Source organism: Prinia subflava, chromosome 1, assembly GCF_021018805.1.
Source record: "Prinia subflava isolate CZ2003 ecotype Zambia chromosome 1, Cam_Psub_1.2, whole genome shotgun sequence".
Taxonomy (NCBI): Eukaryota; Metazoa; Chordata; class Aves; order Passeriformes; family Cisticolidae; genus Prinia; species Prinia subflava.
In genome coordinates this window covers 121,479,182-121,496,328 of record NC_086247.1, presented here as the reverse complement: position 1 = coordinate 121,496,328, position 17,147 = coordinate 121,479,182, and the positions used below count along the sequence as shown (strand labels likewise).

The 17,147-nt window shown below is 38.0% G+C and overlaps 1 protein-coding gene across 8 annotated transcripts in view; it reads left to right on the top strand.

Moving 5' to 3' along the window:
- Nucleotides 1-11,465, top strand: part of PALS2 (protein associated with LIN7 2, MAGUK p55 family member) — a 53,987-nt gene extending 42,522 nt beyond the window's left edge. For all 8 annotated transcript variants that reach the window (XM_063410395.1, XM_063410404.1, XM_063410448.1 and 5 more), the window contains exons 6-12: nucleotides 411-542; nucleotides 2,539-2,638; nucleotides 3,150-3,218; nucleotides 4,219-4,380; nucleotides 6,930-7,132; nucleotides 7,560-7,688; nucleotides 10,007-11,465. In XM_063410395.1, coding sequence (XP_063266465.1) covers nucleotides 411-542; nucleotides 2,539-2,638; nucleotides 3,150-3,218; nucleotides 4,219-4,380; nucleotides 6,930-7,132; nucleotides 7,560-7,688; nucleotides 10,007-10,183 — 972 coding nt within the window. In that variant the 3' untranslated portion in view covers nucleotides 10,184-11,465. The remainder of the gene's footprint in view (nucleotides 1-410; nucleotides 543-2,538; nucleotides 2,639-3,149; nucleotides 3,219-4,218; nucleotides 4,381-6,929; nucleotides 7,133-7,559; nucleotides 7,689-10,006) is intronic.
- The last annotated feature ends 5,682 nt before the right edge of the window (nucleotides 11,466-17,147 follow it).

Here is a 17,147-nt window from a genome sequence, read left to right as displayed (position 1 = left end):
ACTTTTGAAACATTGAGTTCATGGCAAAAATAATTCTTAAGATTCCACAAGCCTTAAATACAGTGCTCACATTCCAAGAATTTTTTGTATTTTTAAGTAATTAAAAGCGAGAGTTCTAATCGAGTTGTATACACTGAAATGCAAAAAAATAAGCATTTGGTAATACCATGTCCAAATGGAATTTTATTTTTATCATGAAGCTACTTCAGCCAAGGTTTGCAGCACTGATTATTCTGTCCCAGTTGGTGTGTAACCTTTTTCGTTCTAGATTGTATTTTACGTGCCAAATGCAACTTGCATCATGTCAAGCTTTTTATGCTGTAGGTAAAGACATTACTTCAGTTTGACAGATAGATTAGTCAGAATGTATTTTATAATGCTTAAGCTTTGTTAATTTTTACACTTTTCAGGTTTTTGTGAAGTGTCATTTTGATTATAATCCATATAATGACAACCTCATCCCATGCAAAGAAGCAGGTTTGAAATTTTCTAAAGGAGAAATTCTTCAGATTGTAAACCGGGAAGATCCGAATTGGTGGCAGGTTGGTAAAAAGCTTAAAATAAGTAAAATAAAAACCAGAAAAGCATCAGTAGTTGCTTTAATAATAAACTCTTTAAATTATGATCTCCTTCCATTTAACAGTAGATGCACGAAAAAGAAATTTACACTGCAGTCCAATTTCTAGTGAATATAAAGATATGCAGTCGAAACGCTAAAGGAAAAGGAATGTTTTAAATAGTATACATAACGCTCCTTTTACTGTTAGTGCTGTTTATTTTTCTTTGTTCTTGTATCATTAGCCTGGACATTCCCAAATTAGTTTCAGGTGGACAATTTCTAGGAAAAAAGTCTTAATTTGACTATAATTGTGGTAAGCCTTCCCTGACAGCAACTGTGTAAAAAGTGGATTCCTTCCTGAGTGCTCAGAGTTGAGGAGAGGGAAATTAATATTGTGGATTTGAAGAGGGTGAGGATAGCTGTTTGGAGAGGCTGTATATTTTATTTCTATAGTGGTGGTCAGTGTCTGTGAGCTCTATCATGCATGCTCATAGTCACAGTGTTTGGCACTATTTCAAATATTAACAGTTCATCCTGGTTTAAGGTGGTATTTCTACATTCAGTCCTTCAGTAGAAATTTAATCCAGTGCTTATGCTATGTTTATTTTTTCCAAGACACTATACACAGAATTAAACATTATCAGTGCCTCTGAAAATGGGACAAGTGAACCTTTATGACACTTTTCTCAACCAAGATCCTCAAAACAGGAATTTGAAGATGAGAAAAGAGTTTTGCATTTATTAATTTCCCTTTCTACCCTTACATTGCTCACCCTTAGCAAGGTAACAAGCTGAAGAGAGCCAGATACTACCTGAGAATAAGATATGACTTCTGTAAAAGAAAAGTAAATAGAAGACATCTAAAAATAGAAATATTCTAATATACATCAATAGCTGCTGAATTTTGTTGCTTTTCAATGACAGTAATAACAGAAAGAAAGACAATAAAAAGGAAGAGGAAAGGCTGAACATTTATTGCTGCCAACTTAATTAGATTCAGAAGAAGACACTCCAAAACTCTGGAGGAGTTTTATGTTTAGCTCTCATTCTGTATTTCCTTTCAAACTCTCCAGTTGTAACTTGTGGGAGTCCAGGAGAAATAAATCTTCAACACTCAGTCTGGCAAAATTGAAATGTGTTAAATCAATATAGTGTATTGCTATGCAGATCATGCCCCAGGAAAAGGTTTAGTTTTTCCTCATACTTTCTAGAAATGCTAGACTGTTAATGAAAACTTCATACTGTAAAAAATCAGTTAGTCATAGATAAAAGCATAGAAGTTGAAAAGCAAACTTCTCCTGTTAGCAAAAGAAGGATTTATTGCAAGCAAAAGATTTATGGAGAATTAAACACTTCATAACTGTGTTTATGTGTGTTAAGCTTGCTGAGAATTGAGCTTGCCATGAAATTATTTTATAGAGAGTTTTAGCCAATTCATTACTGGGAATACTTAAGTTACTAAGATTTTAAATCTGTAGTGCTTAGTGCAAAAAGCTTGAAGGCATGATTAGGGGTGTGTTGCTGGCATTCACTGGGAAATGACAGTTAATAAACTGCCCTGGAACCTGTTTGGAGCAGCTCAAGAATACAAAATAAGTGTACTGTATGCTAGGAAATCTTGAGTTTTGCCACCTGAGACTTCCATGGCTGGAGCCAGAGAATTCCACTTGGGAATTTTATGCCAAAGTTTTATGGCTGCAGGAGCTTTCTAATGTAATGGGAACCAGTAATGAAACTTGCATCTGTTTTACCTAATTTTCCTGAATTTTAATACTCAATAGCAAGACACTATTCCTGTAAAGGAGAACTTTAATATTTACATCTGACTTTGAATTTTTAAGTCTCAGTAGTCAATGTAACACTCACCACTGAGAAACTGGCAGGGAGGACATCAGTCAACACCATGTGGGATTTTGAAAAATGCTTCTCACAGGTTATGCAAAATACAATCATTTGTTTTTTGGTTTTTTTTCCCCCAGGCTAGTCATGTCAAAGAAGGAGGAAGTGCAGGTCTAATTCCTAGCCAGTTCCTGGAAGAGAAGAGAAAGGCTTTTGTTAGGAGGGACTGGGACAACTCAGGTGAGACTTAGTGAATTTCAGGAGTAGATTTTGCTCTGAGTCCATTTGTTTATCTTTTCCTTCATAAATAATAGAAAAGCTGCTGTGTAAGATTACACAGATTATTGTGAAATGCTGAATTTTGTATTTTGGCTTTGGCTGAAGGACAAAGGGTGAAGTCTGTTTAGTGTTCAAAGATACATGAATCGGTTTTGCCACCTGGTGAGGAAAAGTTGAATGGGACAGGCGGTGTGCACTTTTTAAAATTTTTTTGTATGGTATGCACTGAAAGTTAATAAGCTAAGCATGAACTTTTCAGCTGCTTTCTTTTCTAGAAGAATAATATTTTCCCGTGTTCAGTTCTTCCTGTACCATTTGATGAGTTTGTAAATAAATGTAATTTCTTGCCCTAGGATACACACAGTTCTAGAACAGTCATTATAAATTTATTATTCTAATATTTCATATATTCATGTAAATAAGCTTTGGAAATTACCAGAAATTGTGACTTCATCTAGTTTTTTATTTTTAGGGCCTTTCTGTGGAACAATAAGCAGCAAAAAAAAGAAAAAGATGATGTATCTCACTACAAGAAATGCAGGTATCTCTTAATATTACATGAAAGTCAAAGTTCTTTAGGCTTCAAAACTTTCAGAGTGTAGTGTATCCAAAGCTAAAGATTTGCAGTAAAATATTTGATTATAAGTTTGATAGATCAGATAGTTTTTATAGTTTAAAATAATAGTGACCAGTGCAGACATGGCTGTGCTGGGTACATCATTTGGTGGGTGGAAATCAGAGAAAAACTGGGTGCTAAGAAAAAAAGTGAGATGTTTGTTGTCAGTGGGCTGAGGGGATATGATTTTTCCTTTCTGTTCTGCATTGGTGAGGTACTGGGCACCTCCCCAGTGCAGGAGAGATGTGGACATACAAAGGTGTTGAAGGGACTGGAGCATCTCAGCCATGAGAACAAGCTGAGACAGCTGGTAATGTTCAGTCTGGAGAAGAGGAGGCTCAGGGCAGGTCTCATCAATGTGTACAAATACCTGAAGGGAGGCTGCAAAGAGCATGGAGCTGTGTGGGCTCTTTACAGAGTAGGCCAGTGACAGGGCAAGAGCCAACAAGCAACACAGGCTCTGAATGCTGGACAACACCTTGTCATTGTCACTGAGGGTGACTGAGCACTGGCATAGCTTGTCCAGAGAGTTGAGGAGGTGTCCTTAGAGATACTCAGCAAGTGTCTGGATGTGGTCCTGGGCATTGGGGTGGGCCAGATGCCTTCCAGAGGTACCTTCCAGCCTCAACCATCCCATGATTCTGTGGAAGTCCAATAATTGTTAGTCACAGTTTTCCCCTTCTGATCAAACACAGATTTTTCTCCTTGGAAATAAAAGTGAGAACCTGACCTTATGCTGTCCATGGAGAAATAACTATTCTATTCCCAAACCAATTTAAAGCAAGAAGTCTTGTATCAGACTTAGGTGTCTTCTGAGTACTGTTTATATTCACATGGGGTCTGTTGATAAACAGCAGAGCTATTTAATTCTTTTTCTTACAACCCTGAGTGTGTATTAAAGTTTTTTGTACATTTCTCAATGTAGAATTTGATCGCCATGAAATCCAGATATATGAGGAAGTAGCCAAAATGCCTCCTTTTCAGAGGAAAACCCTGGTCTTGATTGGGGCCCAAGGAGTGGGGCGAAGGAGTTTGAAGAACAGGTTTATTGTGCTGAATCCTACTAGATTTGGAACTACAGTGCCATGTAAGTTGTCACCATTCCTATCATAATATCACATTTTGATTAACTGGAAAGTACTTGATGTTTATCCTAGTGATTCGGTATAGGAGTGATTTTGTCAGAGCATAAAAATTTTATAGAGTCGGAAAACAGAAGGCTCCTCCTGTTTTCACACAACTGAACTAACATATGACCATGAAAATATTTGTAACTAGCACTTAAATGTTACTGATGCTGCAGAAAACCAGTTTTTGTCTGTGCAGTATTTTAGTCTGGGTTTCCTGAGTGTCAGTCACCATCCATTACTGACGGGATTCCATAAGTTCCCAGTAGCCTTCTGGAATGGACAGCCAGTGGAGTTTCTCACGTTTCTCTGCCTTTTAGTTTTCCACCTGTGGACTAGGCATTATAAATTTTTGTTTTAGTATTAGAAATGTAGGGAAAAGCAGCAAACTTCCAATAAAACTGAAGTAAATGTTTGTGATCTCCAAGATTTGTATAACTATTCAATATTTTAATATATCTAGCCTTAAGCTCGTGGTCTTTCATTTTTTCCCCTACAGCCAGCAGAAAAAATGTTTTACCTGAAGCATGTTTTCTTACCTTTCTTTCAGATACTTTGCTCATCCTTTTTACCTCCTCCCTCCTGTTTGACTGCTGACCAGAGATGCCTACTCTAGCTACATTATTATTCTCCTGCCATGTGCTTTTCAGAATTTCAAAACCAGTCTGTTCCCTTCTGTTTCTGGTCTGCAAGAAATAGACCTGATAATAATAGGAGGAGGGACAGGTCTGAAAGATGAACTGTGCAAGATGAGAGAACCAGTCTCTCATTTGCTGAATCTCTAGCATCAAAACTGGCCAGGGCACTTAGAATTGGTTTGTGGACCTGATAAGAAGGTTGATTTCTCACTGTTACTTTTTTAAAGAAATCTTCTCCTGGGAATTTCAATTTTTAAAATAGGCAGAATAGTAAGAGGTTTTCTATTGCTTCTAAAATTCTTATTCTATTTTTAAAAAGCCTTCAGAATTACTTATTTCTCTAAAATGCTGTATAGATGCTTGAATATATATAAGTAATGCAGCACAGTTGTTGAACATTCTTCAAAGGCATGGAAGTAAACTTTTCCCAATCTGATAGTCTAATCATGCACATGCAATGTGCAGTTTATTGTATATAGAACCTCTTCTCTGCTTTAGATTTTAAGTGGGATAATCAGTAAATTGAGATGGTCTTTGATTAGAAGAAAATTCTCCAGGTTATTTATAAACAAATTTGTGTGGGATGTATTTTGGGAGGTGGAAAATGGGTGAAATTTGTGTAGGATGTGTTTTGAGAGATGGGAAATGGGTGAAATTGATCCATTGTGCTATGGAAAGAGGCATGTTCTTAATGTTGAGTTCTAATCCAGCACGTGGTGGTGTGGTTTTTCTTCAGTGTGGATAACTGAACTGTTAGATCTTTTCCTAGCTGTAAAATGTTAAAGCTTACTCTCCAAAATTAATTGCAAACTGATATATAATTCTTTTTAATGTATTGTATTAATCTCAATAGTTTTAATCTATCCATAGAATCGTGACTAAAAGTAGATACTCTATTAAATATATTTATTCTTAACAGCCTCAGATGATCATTTCTTCTGGCACTTGTGTTTTCTGTAAGATTGAAGTGGGTAGGAGTTACTGGAAGGGAAAATTGCTTTCCACTTGTCTCAACAAGTTGCACCAAGTGATGATAGTATTACCAAAGGAATGCATTGATTGTTATGTGTAGTATGTTCTAGAGTTCAAATCTAATTAAATATAAGCAGCAGGTAGTTAATATGGTGATAGGACAGCAAAGTTAATAATCTGATGTTATGTTTTGTTTTACTTTTTGTAAATTTTTTTTTTTTTTTGCTTAAGTAATGTCTGTACTGTGCAGTGTAGCCAATACCCAAGGTAGTTGATAATGATTTACTCAAATACTGGCTTTAATCTTTCTACAGGGAATTTACCTTGCTTTAAAAGGGAAGTTGTCCTGGAAAGTAGCATTAGCTGGCCTCCACTAAGATTCTGCTGTGGTGGCTGGGCTGCTTCTGATATTTAAGTTAACTTTCTTTATAGCTAGCTCAGATAATTCTACCCTGAACAACAGGACAAATTAAGAGAGCAAAGGTTTTAGGGGTGGGATGGCGCAGATTTTGTTGTGCTTGGTTATTTTCAGAAGTACATTTGGCTTTTGAGAGTTAAACTTCCATTTGATTTCTGAGTCACTTAAATAAATATTTATTAAGTGAATAATTAAAAAGATGACATGAGTGAGTATTGTATATGGTGTGAAGGAGTAAGACAGAGGAAACAGGCAAATGAGTGGGTAAAAAACATATAGGAAGAAATATAAATGAACAGAAGGGGCTGTGCTCAGTTTTAAAATTTATCTAGAATAATGAATAAACCTGTACATGGAGCAATCACAATTGTATAACAATGTATAATATAGTCTCCATAACTTAATAGGCAGTCCAGTCTAATATTTACATTCCAAATATAAAATGAAAACATTAAATTTCTATTTTAAATTCTTTGTTTAGTTACTTCACGAAAGCCAAGGGATGATGAGAAAGATGGGCAAGCGTACAGATTTGTGTCACGAGCTGAAATGGAGACGGATATTAAAGCTGGCAGATACTTAGAGCATGGAGAATATGAAGGAAATCTTTATGGCACCAAAATTGATTCCATCCTTGAAGTTGTTCAGACAGGAAGGACCTGCATCTTGGACGTGAATCCACAGGTATATGATTTATAATGTTATTATTATAACAGGTGTGGGATTTTAATGTTGAAGAGGTGAAGAGAGAGGCCTTCAAATTTGAAGGTTTCCTTTCTGACTTCAAGGTTACAATTATCAACTGGATTCTTGTGTTTGCGACACTTACTTGGAATGGGTTAGAAGGATGGAAAAAACCCAACTTAAATTCTGCATGAAAGAGGAGTCTTACAGAATAGTAAATAATCTTCTAAGCCAAGGAAAGAATGATGCTGAGCATTTCAAAAGGCAGTGCAGGAATTTCTAAAATAAAAGTAAGAATTTTCACTTACGTGTTGCTGCCCATTTGTAACAGATGAGTTTTGTGGTGTCCCTTAAGTAACACAGAGCTGTGCTGAGTCATTCTCAAACTTTGATGGTTTTGTGTTTTTTTCTTTTTCTTTGCTTCTAGGCCCTAAAAATACTGAGGACTTCAGAATTCATGCCCTATGTGGTGTTCATTGCTGCTCCAGAGTTGGAGACTTTGCGAGCTATGCACAAGGCTGTGGTAGATGCTGGAATTACAACCAAACTTCTCACTGTAAGCAGATAATTTCTGATTTAGTTTGCTTTGAACAAATTGTTCTTAGATTTTTTAAAAATTCTTTACCATTCATTTTAGATGGGATTTGTTCTGAAATGAGTGTCTCCCAGAAAAGTTAGGCAAGACTTTTGCTGATTACCTAGTAGAGGTTAATCAAATACTATAAGGAAGATTGCTTCTTTCTTAAAAATAGACCTCTTACAGAGAAGTGTTGATTACAAAAAATTACTTGTAAGGTGTACTTTGGGAACTGTCACCTTTGATTATTTGCAGAAAATAGTAGATATTTCATCCTGGCTATTGTTCTTTTATGCAGATGTCTTTCCTTGACTTTCCTGTCTCCCTCCCCACCCAAATTTTTGTTCCCGTTTGTCTTAATAATACATGCATGCTTTAAAAATGGAATCTGTAATGCTTGAGAAAGATATTGCAGCTTGTGTTAAAAAAGGGAAAAAGTAAAAATCCCACTCACCACAAAGCAACAAAAACAAAAACCCAAAATAAAACACAAAAAAACCCCGAGAATGCAGGTAGTCCTTGTTTTCAGTGCTGCAGCAGCATGTGCTGCACTGAGAATGGATGAGAGCTGCCAGAAGTGTTGAACAACTTCATCTGAAGTGCCTTGGATTTGTCATATAAAGTGAAGTGGCATGTTTTGTTCATTAGATCTTCCCTCCTTTTCTGAGACACTATGTGTTGCAGAGGGAAATAAGATGTTTCCTCCAGTGCAGCAAAGTATAAATACTCTTTATGGGCATGAACTTTCCCAGCTGCAGGAGCAAAGGAAAAAAAATCCAGATTGAGCAGTTCAACTTCCCCAAAGGAGAAAAGCTGTGTTTTGGTGATGGCTCATAATGATATTGCTGCAGCTTCATAGGAGTATCTTGAATGAATGCTGACAGGGCATTCAAAGCTCTTAAATGGGTGTGGGTGGGTGAGTATTCCCACTAAATGAGTATATGTTTTTTAGTCGTGGGTTCTGGTTGTTATGCATTCTAGTGTCTCTGTGGATGCTCAGTCATTCCTCTTTCCTGCCCCAAATGAACCCTGAATTTCATGGTGCATATACAAGAAGGCAAAGTTAAAACTGTCCAGACAAGTATAAAAATAATTTCCTGCACTTCCTAATGTTTGATTCCCTAAGGGACATCCTTGCCCCCCCTGTATTACTTCTTATGAATAATAAAGAGCATCATTAAATTTCAAACATGCATTTAGGTGTCTTTACAGACTCTGCATCACATCCTGCACATGTATATAGAGTGTGAATTGCTATTTCATATTCTTGTGCTTCCTGAACAAATGAAAAACAAATGTAATTTAAAGTATTATGGTTTGCTTGTTAGTGGACCTGGCTGTATTATCTCCAGCATCCTAACCCATTCCATTACAAATGTCTGGCTCCTGTGGTCATGCATTTACTTGTCTCCTTCATTCACTGTGAAGGAAAGGCTGTTGACAAACTTGGTTTTCCATTTTGGCTTTTATATTGACAGCTGTATCAGGACTTGAAAATACTGAAATAAATACTGTAAAGGGGGACAAATCTCATAACTGCTTACAAAAAAAATTGCTGTTGTGCAAAAATGGAGAGGAATTTTTAAAGAATGTAGGACTAGCAAAACACAAAAATTTGCTCAGAGGCACTTTATAAAGGCTTCATAATGTAGGAATATAAATTTCTTGCATATTTTGCAGCTTATGTCAGGACTACAGTAATGCAGCAGTAGTTTACAAATGAGGGACTGGTGTCAGGTGAGCTAGGCTGAAATGTTCTCTAAGAGCCTTAAGGTATTCTAGAGCCTTATTCTGCTAGAAATTGTCTTTCATTTCATACTAATTTAAAATCTTGTAATTTTTGTGCCTTCTGTGGAAATAAAAGGGGCACAAATAAATTTACAAAACTGCTTCACTGAGTCATTCCTAAAGCATTCATTTTATTCTGGTTGTATCATCAACTGGCCATGCAGAGTGATTAATTGCTCATTGTATACACCAGCCCAAGTTCACGTGCTTCTATTGATTCTCTTCAAAATTGCAAGACTGGCAAACATTTGCTTGCCATATTTAACATTATTGACACAGCTCAGGACTTTTTCAGCCCTTTCAATGTATTTTAGCTAAATTTCATTGTGAATTTACTATAAATGAAAACTTTTCTTATTTTTAAAATATATTCGATATCTAGCTTTAAATAGGCAGTTACAGTATGTACTGAAGGGATCTTCTTCTGCAGGTATAAGGACTTGCCAAGCCTCATCTTTAAATCTTTAGTAAGATTTACATTCACTAACCCTTAAAAATCTCTCCCCCAGGACACTGATCTGAAAAAAACAGTGGATGAGAGTGCGCGGATCCAGCGAGCCTACAACCACTACTTTGACCTGACCATTGTCAACGACAACCTGGACAAGGCCTTTGAGAAGCTGCAGGCGGCCATCGAGAGGCTGCGGCTGGAGCCGCAGTGGGTGCCCATCAGCTGGGTCTACTGAGCCCTTCCAGAGAGCTGAAGTGACAAATAAAGTCAGCAGCAGCAAACGGCACGTGTAGATACTGACCACAACCTGCAGCACCTGTGCATTTTTACTCTGTGTATATTCAAAAGTACACTCTTCGGGATTTTTATAAAAATGTTGATGAGAAAGTGTACTTAAATATGTAATTTATTTTAATTTTTCTAACTTTTTACAGATAACCTTTCTATTCATATCACATGAAGGAAATGCGTTTAAGCATTTTTCTATGTTTTGATTTAGTACCTTTGCCTTTTTCATCTAAGAAACTTTCATTCACTTCAGCATTTACATCTTGGTCTTACATTTTCACTGTGATTAAAAAAAGGATACTTGAAACAATTTTTGTAAAATTTGTTAATGTCAGTGTTTAACTGATCAAAAGTCTATAGCTCTTATTCGGAAAGAACACTAATTTCTTTGGGGTTTTTTTTCTTCTTTAAAAAATAATAATTTCATGGGAGCAGAATTTTAAATATTAAAAGCAGTAACAAAAACACAGGTCCATTGCTCCAGCTGCTTTCAGCTTAATCTTGGTGCATTCCTGATGTTTCACAAGTTCTTGATATCTCTTGATTTAGATAACTTTTAGGTTCCCTTATATCTGTCTCCTAAAATAACATAGAGCAATACCTTGCAAACTGCTTATTAGGCTTTCTTGGGAGCCAACCTGTTAGCCCATTACAGTTGAAGTACTGACATTAGAAAGTCATATGCAAGGTAATTCAGTGCAATTTGAATAATGGTGAAGTAGCTTGAGGGAGAACCTGATAATGTGGAGCCTTGTTGGTGACACTTAATGTTTAGGACTATTTATTCACACTTGTGAAAACACATTGCTTAAAAAATGAAAAAAAAAAGGCATTTCCTTTTCTTAGGACATTGTTCTGTATTTGTATAGTGATCTGTGGCTTCATGTCCTGTGATGTCCAGCTGGGTTCTAAATTATCTTTTAAATATTCGTGTGTGATCAACTGCTGTATTTTATAAGTGTTGTGTAATGGCATTTCTGTGCTTTTTCTTACATTGTTTTTATTTGCATTTTTCATTAGCTTGTGAATTGGAAGCTTACTGCTAAAAAGCAAAGTTGTTTATAAGTTTTTTTTGTTTACAGTGTATTTCCTTTTTAGTGACAATTCTCCCCTCAGTAGGCTCATTGATGTAATTTGTATTAGGTTCAGGTTCATTGATCAAAACTTAAGCTGATGTAAATTTCTGCCTAATAAGAACAGAAGGAAAATACAGCTTGTTGCTCAGATGAGCTCTTTTTGTGGCCATGTTTTATGTAACACTGTCAGCTGTTGTATATAGTCACATTCACCATCACATACCAGGTTAGGTGTCTAAACTGAAGTCATCTGTTTAATTCCTTTTCCATCTGGTGACAGGCACCTGGCTGCTGTATTATTTTTCAACACCAAAGTGTGACCCGGAATGCTATCAAAAGATAGAACTATTTCTGGAGGAAGACAGGCTTAGACACTGTAAAACAGCACTGCTTCCTGGGGCTCCCAAAAGACTTTTGTGTGCACAAGAAGAAAAAAAATGGTGTGGATGCAGTAAAGGAAAACTGTGTTTAAAAAAACCTCAAAACACATATACAACATGGTTTTTACACAGCCTGTAAAGTTGATTGTTGTGGGGGAAGAGGGGCAGAAGAGACTTGAAATCCCAGTGTGTGTGGAAAATGTTAGTTAAACTTGTGTATAGCACAGGAGATCTTTGTGGCTCTTAATACTGAGATTTCAGTCTTTCAGAGGGAATATGAAATTCTCAAAGGAAAATTTATACCATTGCTTTTTTTATTGTTATGCTTTCCAGGATGTGTTTTCTCTGGTTTTGTTTAAGTTTGGCAGAGCTCTTAAATGTGGCACCAACGTGGGACTTGTGGTTTTCTTTCCCAGGAGACAAGTTCTGCGATCCTATTGCTCAGAGGCTGCTTTGAGAAGTGGATGGAGTGTTGTGTGTAGCAGGAAATGATAGCAGGGTTGTTGCTTGGCTTTTTCAGTGGTTTGCTTTTGGCAGTCTGTGCTGAACAAGACTGAACCGTGTTTGTGTCCTGTGTCATGGGAGGCCTCCACATGCTGTAAATAAGATGTGCTGTGTGGACAGATAAGATGCCTTTTCATTATGAGTTAGAAATATACTCTTATTTGTGATGCCAAAAGTGGGCTGAGTTCACTCCTCCCCAGTGAATGGAACGAGAAGATTCTTCAGTTCACTCACCACAGTACTTCCTATTGGAAACATCACTTATTTTCATCTTCTTTCCATAAATTTACTGGAACAAACCCATGAAACACAGCCACTAAGTTTAGTCAGGAAAGCCTCTCTGTTTCATGTTTCCATCCCAGGGAGAATACTGTCAAGAGAGTCTCCCTAGTTAGCAAACTCCAGATTAGCCACGTATTTGCTGAAGCCTAAAGCTTCAGTGTTTGCTACAGGTTCACACCGTGTGCCTGATTTAATTAGGCAGTGGAGCATCGTGGCTGAGCTTTGGGTGGCGGTGGTGGTGTAGATGGCAGTGAGCAATTCTGCAGTGCAGTTCTGAAGCAGTAAGAGGCGACTTGCCTGGGTTGGCACAAAGATCGTGTGGAAGTATCTGCAGGTCTGATTTGGATGTCTTCGTGCCAGGTTGTGAGGGAAAACAACCCAAACTCAAACACCACACCCCCTGCATCTGCTTGTTTAGTCTTAAGGGTTCACATTGCAGTGTTTAATGGTGAGAGGGGGAGAGAGGTTGCTTTGTTTCTTTGTGGTAGTTTTAGGGTTTGGCACAGTCAGATTGTTATCAGATACTCTGCTTAGTTTGTCCCCACCTGGTAGAATGATTGGAATGAGAATAAGTTACTGTCCTTTAAAAAGAGTGTTCTGGAGGTTCTTGGAATGCTGGTGTTGTTTCAGTCACATCCCCAGCAGTGACAGTCCCTGCCTGCCAGGGTGTGCTGCATCAGCTGTGGGACCAGGGCCTGTACAGTGTGCAATTAGGGGAGGATGACACTATGAAAGGCTCATTTTGAACAAGCAAAAACATTTCATAGAACGCCTGTTTGGAGTACCTTGGAGGAGTTAAAATAACTGGGATTTCATGTTATCTCATTCTGTACTAAACATTCATTTTCCAGATACTAACAGGAAAACTTTACATTGACTGTTAAAGATTACAATAGGTGTGTCTGAGCGAGGTGAAGATGCTGCTAAATGTTTAAGGTATGTGGTATGTATCACAAGATAAATATTTAAGTAGTTTAGAAAAGTGAATTATCAAATAGCTGTCTGTGTATATGTATGTATGTGGATGGTAAAACAAAAAATGCTCATGTTGGTTATCACATTACTAAGCTACCACGACCTAATCCAGAAATGTACCTGCATGTGAGACTTTAGAACTGGTACACTTCTCTACCTGGTTTATTGTGTTTACTAATGCATATTTTTCTAAATATACAGATATTTCAATCTAAAAAAATTCTATATTTATCTGTAATTTCTATCTGTTTTGGACAGTGCATGAGGTGCTGTAAAATTCTGTACATATAGAGACTTATAGAAGAAACACTGTAGTTGCCCTGTGAATGAAAAGTTATACATAGAAGTACAGTCAGTATGCCAAGACCTGTGAGTTATTTCCCTGAATTCACCAAAAATTCACCTAAGCACGCACCAATCTCAACTCCCCTGTAAATACTGTGGTGCATTGTGTACCCAGGTGATGACCTTGCTGTCTCTAAGTGTTATAGCAGGTCTGCTTTAGGTTCTGCATCATGTGACAAGATGCAGTCCAAGTTTACTGGGATAATTAGAATGGAATGGAATGGAATACATCATCTTTCATAGATTTATAAAGGTCTTTCAAAATGTTCTGCAAATCTACAACAAAGGTAAACACGGAGCAGAATCACAGATCTTTGTAGGCAAGGAAAATCGAGTTCATAACTAATGCAGTATCCGTGACTTGTGCCGTATTCTCGGCTCAGGGCAGCTCTGTGTACTCAGTTGTACAAAAGCTTTGTGGAGCAGGATGGCAGATCAGCTCATTGCTTTTGAATTAGTGTTTATATAAACTGTCACATCTTGGCTGAGCTCAAACTGTGACAATTTTTCCCTCATCTCTACTCACTGCATCTTCTAAAATCATACCTTAAGTGACTTGCTTTCAAATTGCCTGCAGCTCAGTGCTCAGGAAGTCACCTGGGTTCGGTTTTATTTTCTGAAGAGGGTGATTCAGCTAAGAAACAGGAAACTTTTCTCTTCGAAACACAGAAAATGCCTGGCTAGGTACCCCCTTGAGCCCAATTGGCCTCTGCTGTGCTCAAGGACCAGTGGAGAGCAATCAAACAGAGCACTCCAGAGAGCAGGGGCTGGGTTCTTACCTGTCCTTACACATGAGCCAATATTGTGACCATGAACTCCCTTCACCTATCCCATGCTTTCCCATCCAGGCTTCCTGCAGCTTGCTCTCCCCTCACACTGAACCTTGAGGCCGTGTCCCAGGGCATGGACAGTGCCTCCTGCAGCAGCTGCCCGTGGCCCATTGTGCCTGTGGGTGCAGCTCTCAGACAACCAACAGCTGGAGCTCTGTCGCATGTCATGCACATCTGTGAAGGCTGTTTGCTTCATGCGGGCTTTCCTGCCTCACCCAAATTCCAAAGAGTTCAAGTACCACATGGTTATTGCCAAACTTCAGGATGCTACGTCTGCAGAAGCGGTGAGATCGTTTTATTGGTGTCTGTGTGGTGGGTACTGGATCAAAGACTCGTAGTCTGCTGGGCCTCTTGCCTTAAATACCCCTCAGCTCCCAGCACCCTCCTCTCCCTGCAATAACCACCTCTCCTGGGCCACTGGAAGGGTTTCTGTCCTTAAGAGTACTTTAATTTACTTTCTCTGGTGGACTGTTGTGGCTGGCAGTGCTGAAGTGAAGTCCTGGCCCTTCTCTTTTTTTCCCTGGGTTTCTTCTGTTTTGGCCTGTACTTTGGCCAAACTGTACTTAACTTTTCACGTTTAACAGGCTTGCTGATGGGAATTGTCTGGGATTCTCAAGCTGTGTCTTACAAAGGAAATAGTAGTTAACATCAGTATTTAGGACTGGTATAACTTACTGGTTTTAGGCCCAAGAGAGATCCTAAAAATCAAAATAGGAAACATTTGTCAAATAACCAGTTTTGGTTATTTTTACAGGCAGCTTTGACTTCTAATCATATTAAAAGTGTGCCCACACACACAAACACCCATATATGTAAATAAAATTTCAGGGTAAATGCTGCAAGTAATTCAGACAGTGTCTACTAATTTACCTGAATTCTCCACAGTGGGATTCTGTTCCAGAGTCACATTGTCAACTGCTGAATTCTCAGTTCATTTCCTGGTACTGCAGCTGGGATTTACTGGTACAGGCTTAAAAACAAAGCCCAGCTTGGTGAAGGCTGTTAGGCAGTTTCACCTACAAACGGAATTTATTGAGCAGGGGTTCAGCAATATTTATATTTTATAGAATAAATTACACTTGAAGTAAATTAATTTTTTTTCTTGGTGTTTGGAACTGTTTCTTATGCTCATTAGGTATGGAGTTCCTTTTGCTGCTAGGACAGTGGTCAGGTAACAGTTAAAGTAGTCCTGGAAACACTCTCCCATTTAGCCTTTTCCTTTTTTCTGTCATAGCTCCACACTAATGCTTTTCCGTGCAATTCTGGTTGTTCCCATGGCTGAACCAACTGTTGGTTACTCCACAAGCAGCCAACATTTACTGGAATATAGTACAGCCTCTTCCAGAAACCAGACCTGTTACCTGACCTCTCAAATGATCCACAGCATAAAGCAAAATGAATAACTCTGCTTTGTACAGGCAAAAAAAAAGGTTTTGACTGATTTTTGTTGGTTTAAGTCTTGTACACAATTATGTGTGGAGGAACTGTTGAAATATATTTTTCCCCCTAGGAAAATGCATGTTGAGCATCCCTTCCCCACCCCCTATGTGTTGCCCATGTGTAACATTTGTGCACTGTGGTGTAGGGAGGGAAACTGCTGTTGTAGGGTTTAAAACACAAGAAAGTTTGCTGCTCTCCGACCCCACACCAGGCTAAGAACTGTAGGATCTTGGTTGTGTTTGGGTTTAAATGTGTATTAGAACTGTCACTGTGCGTTTCCTTATCTTGCTTCTCCTCCCAACTGGTTTTGCCAGTTGGAAGCTCTCATGGTTTTCTGTTTTGTGGTTTATTTCTCCAGTATATTAAATTAACCTGGATTTGAATTTGTAAAACTTCCAAAACTGTTCTCCTGTAAAAAATAGTTTCTTTAGCTGAAAACTTCCTACAAGAAAAATCTTAACTATTAGCTAATTTTTTTTAATGTAAACCTGGAAATTATTTAGTATGTAACTGTTTGAATACAGTACTGTAGAGCAGGCCTAGGATATGGGACTCGTTAGCATTGTGACTTCATACTGATAAAGTCAGCTACTGTGTGGGATGTTTTTAAATTGTGACTTGTTTTCTAAGACCCCCCTCGCCTTGTCTTTTTCACAGCTAATATTTTCACAATAAACACAGCCAAACATAAAATGTTAATGTACAAATGATGAAATTCTGTTAATTCCCAACAAAATATTTTTGTATATAATAAAGATTTAATATTGAAAAAATGTAATTGGCTTTTTTTCTGATTTTTTTGGCCATAGTCTGCCTTTGAGCCACATAACGTGTCAAAGACCAGTCTTTGCATCCACCATTTATCTTTGGATCTCTGTGCTCCACCTACATAAAGGCAGCTCTTCAGTTGGTCTTGTTTATCTCAATGTTCATGGATGTGCCAAATCCCCTTTCCATGCGCAGAGAGACCTTGGGGGCTCTTCAGCCACCCTGGGAATGTTGTCATTGCTGAAATTTCTGAGTGCTTCAGCACAAAGGGAGTCCCTCTCCTGGGCCTGCACTGGAATGGACCAGTGGAC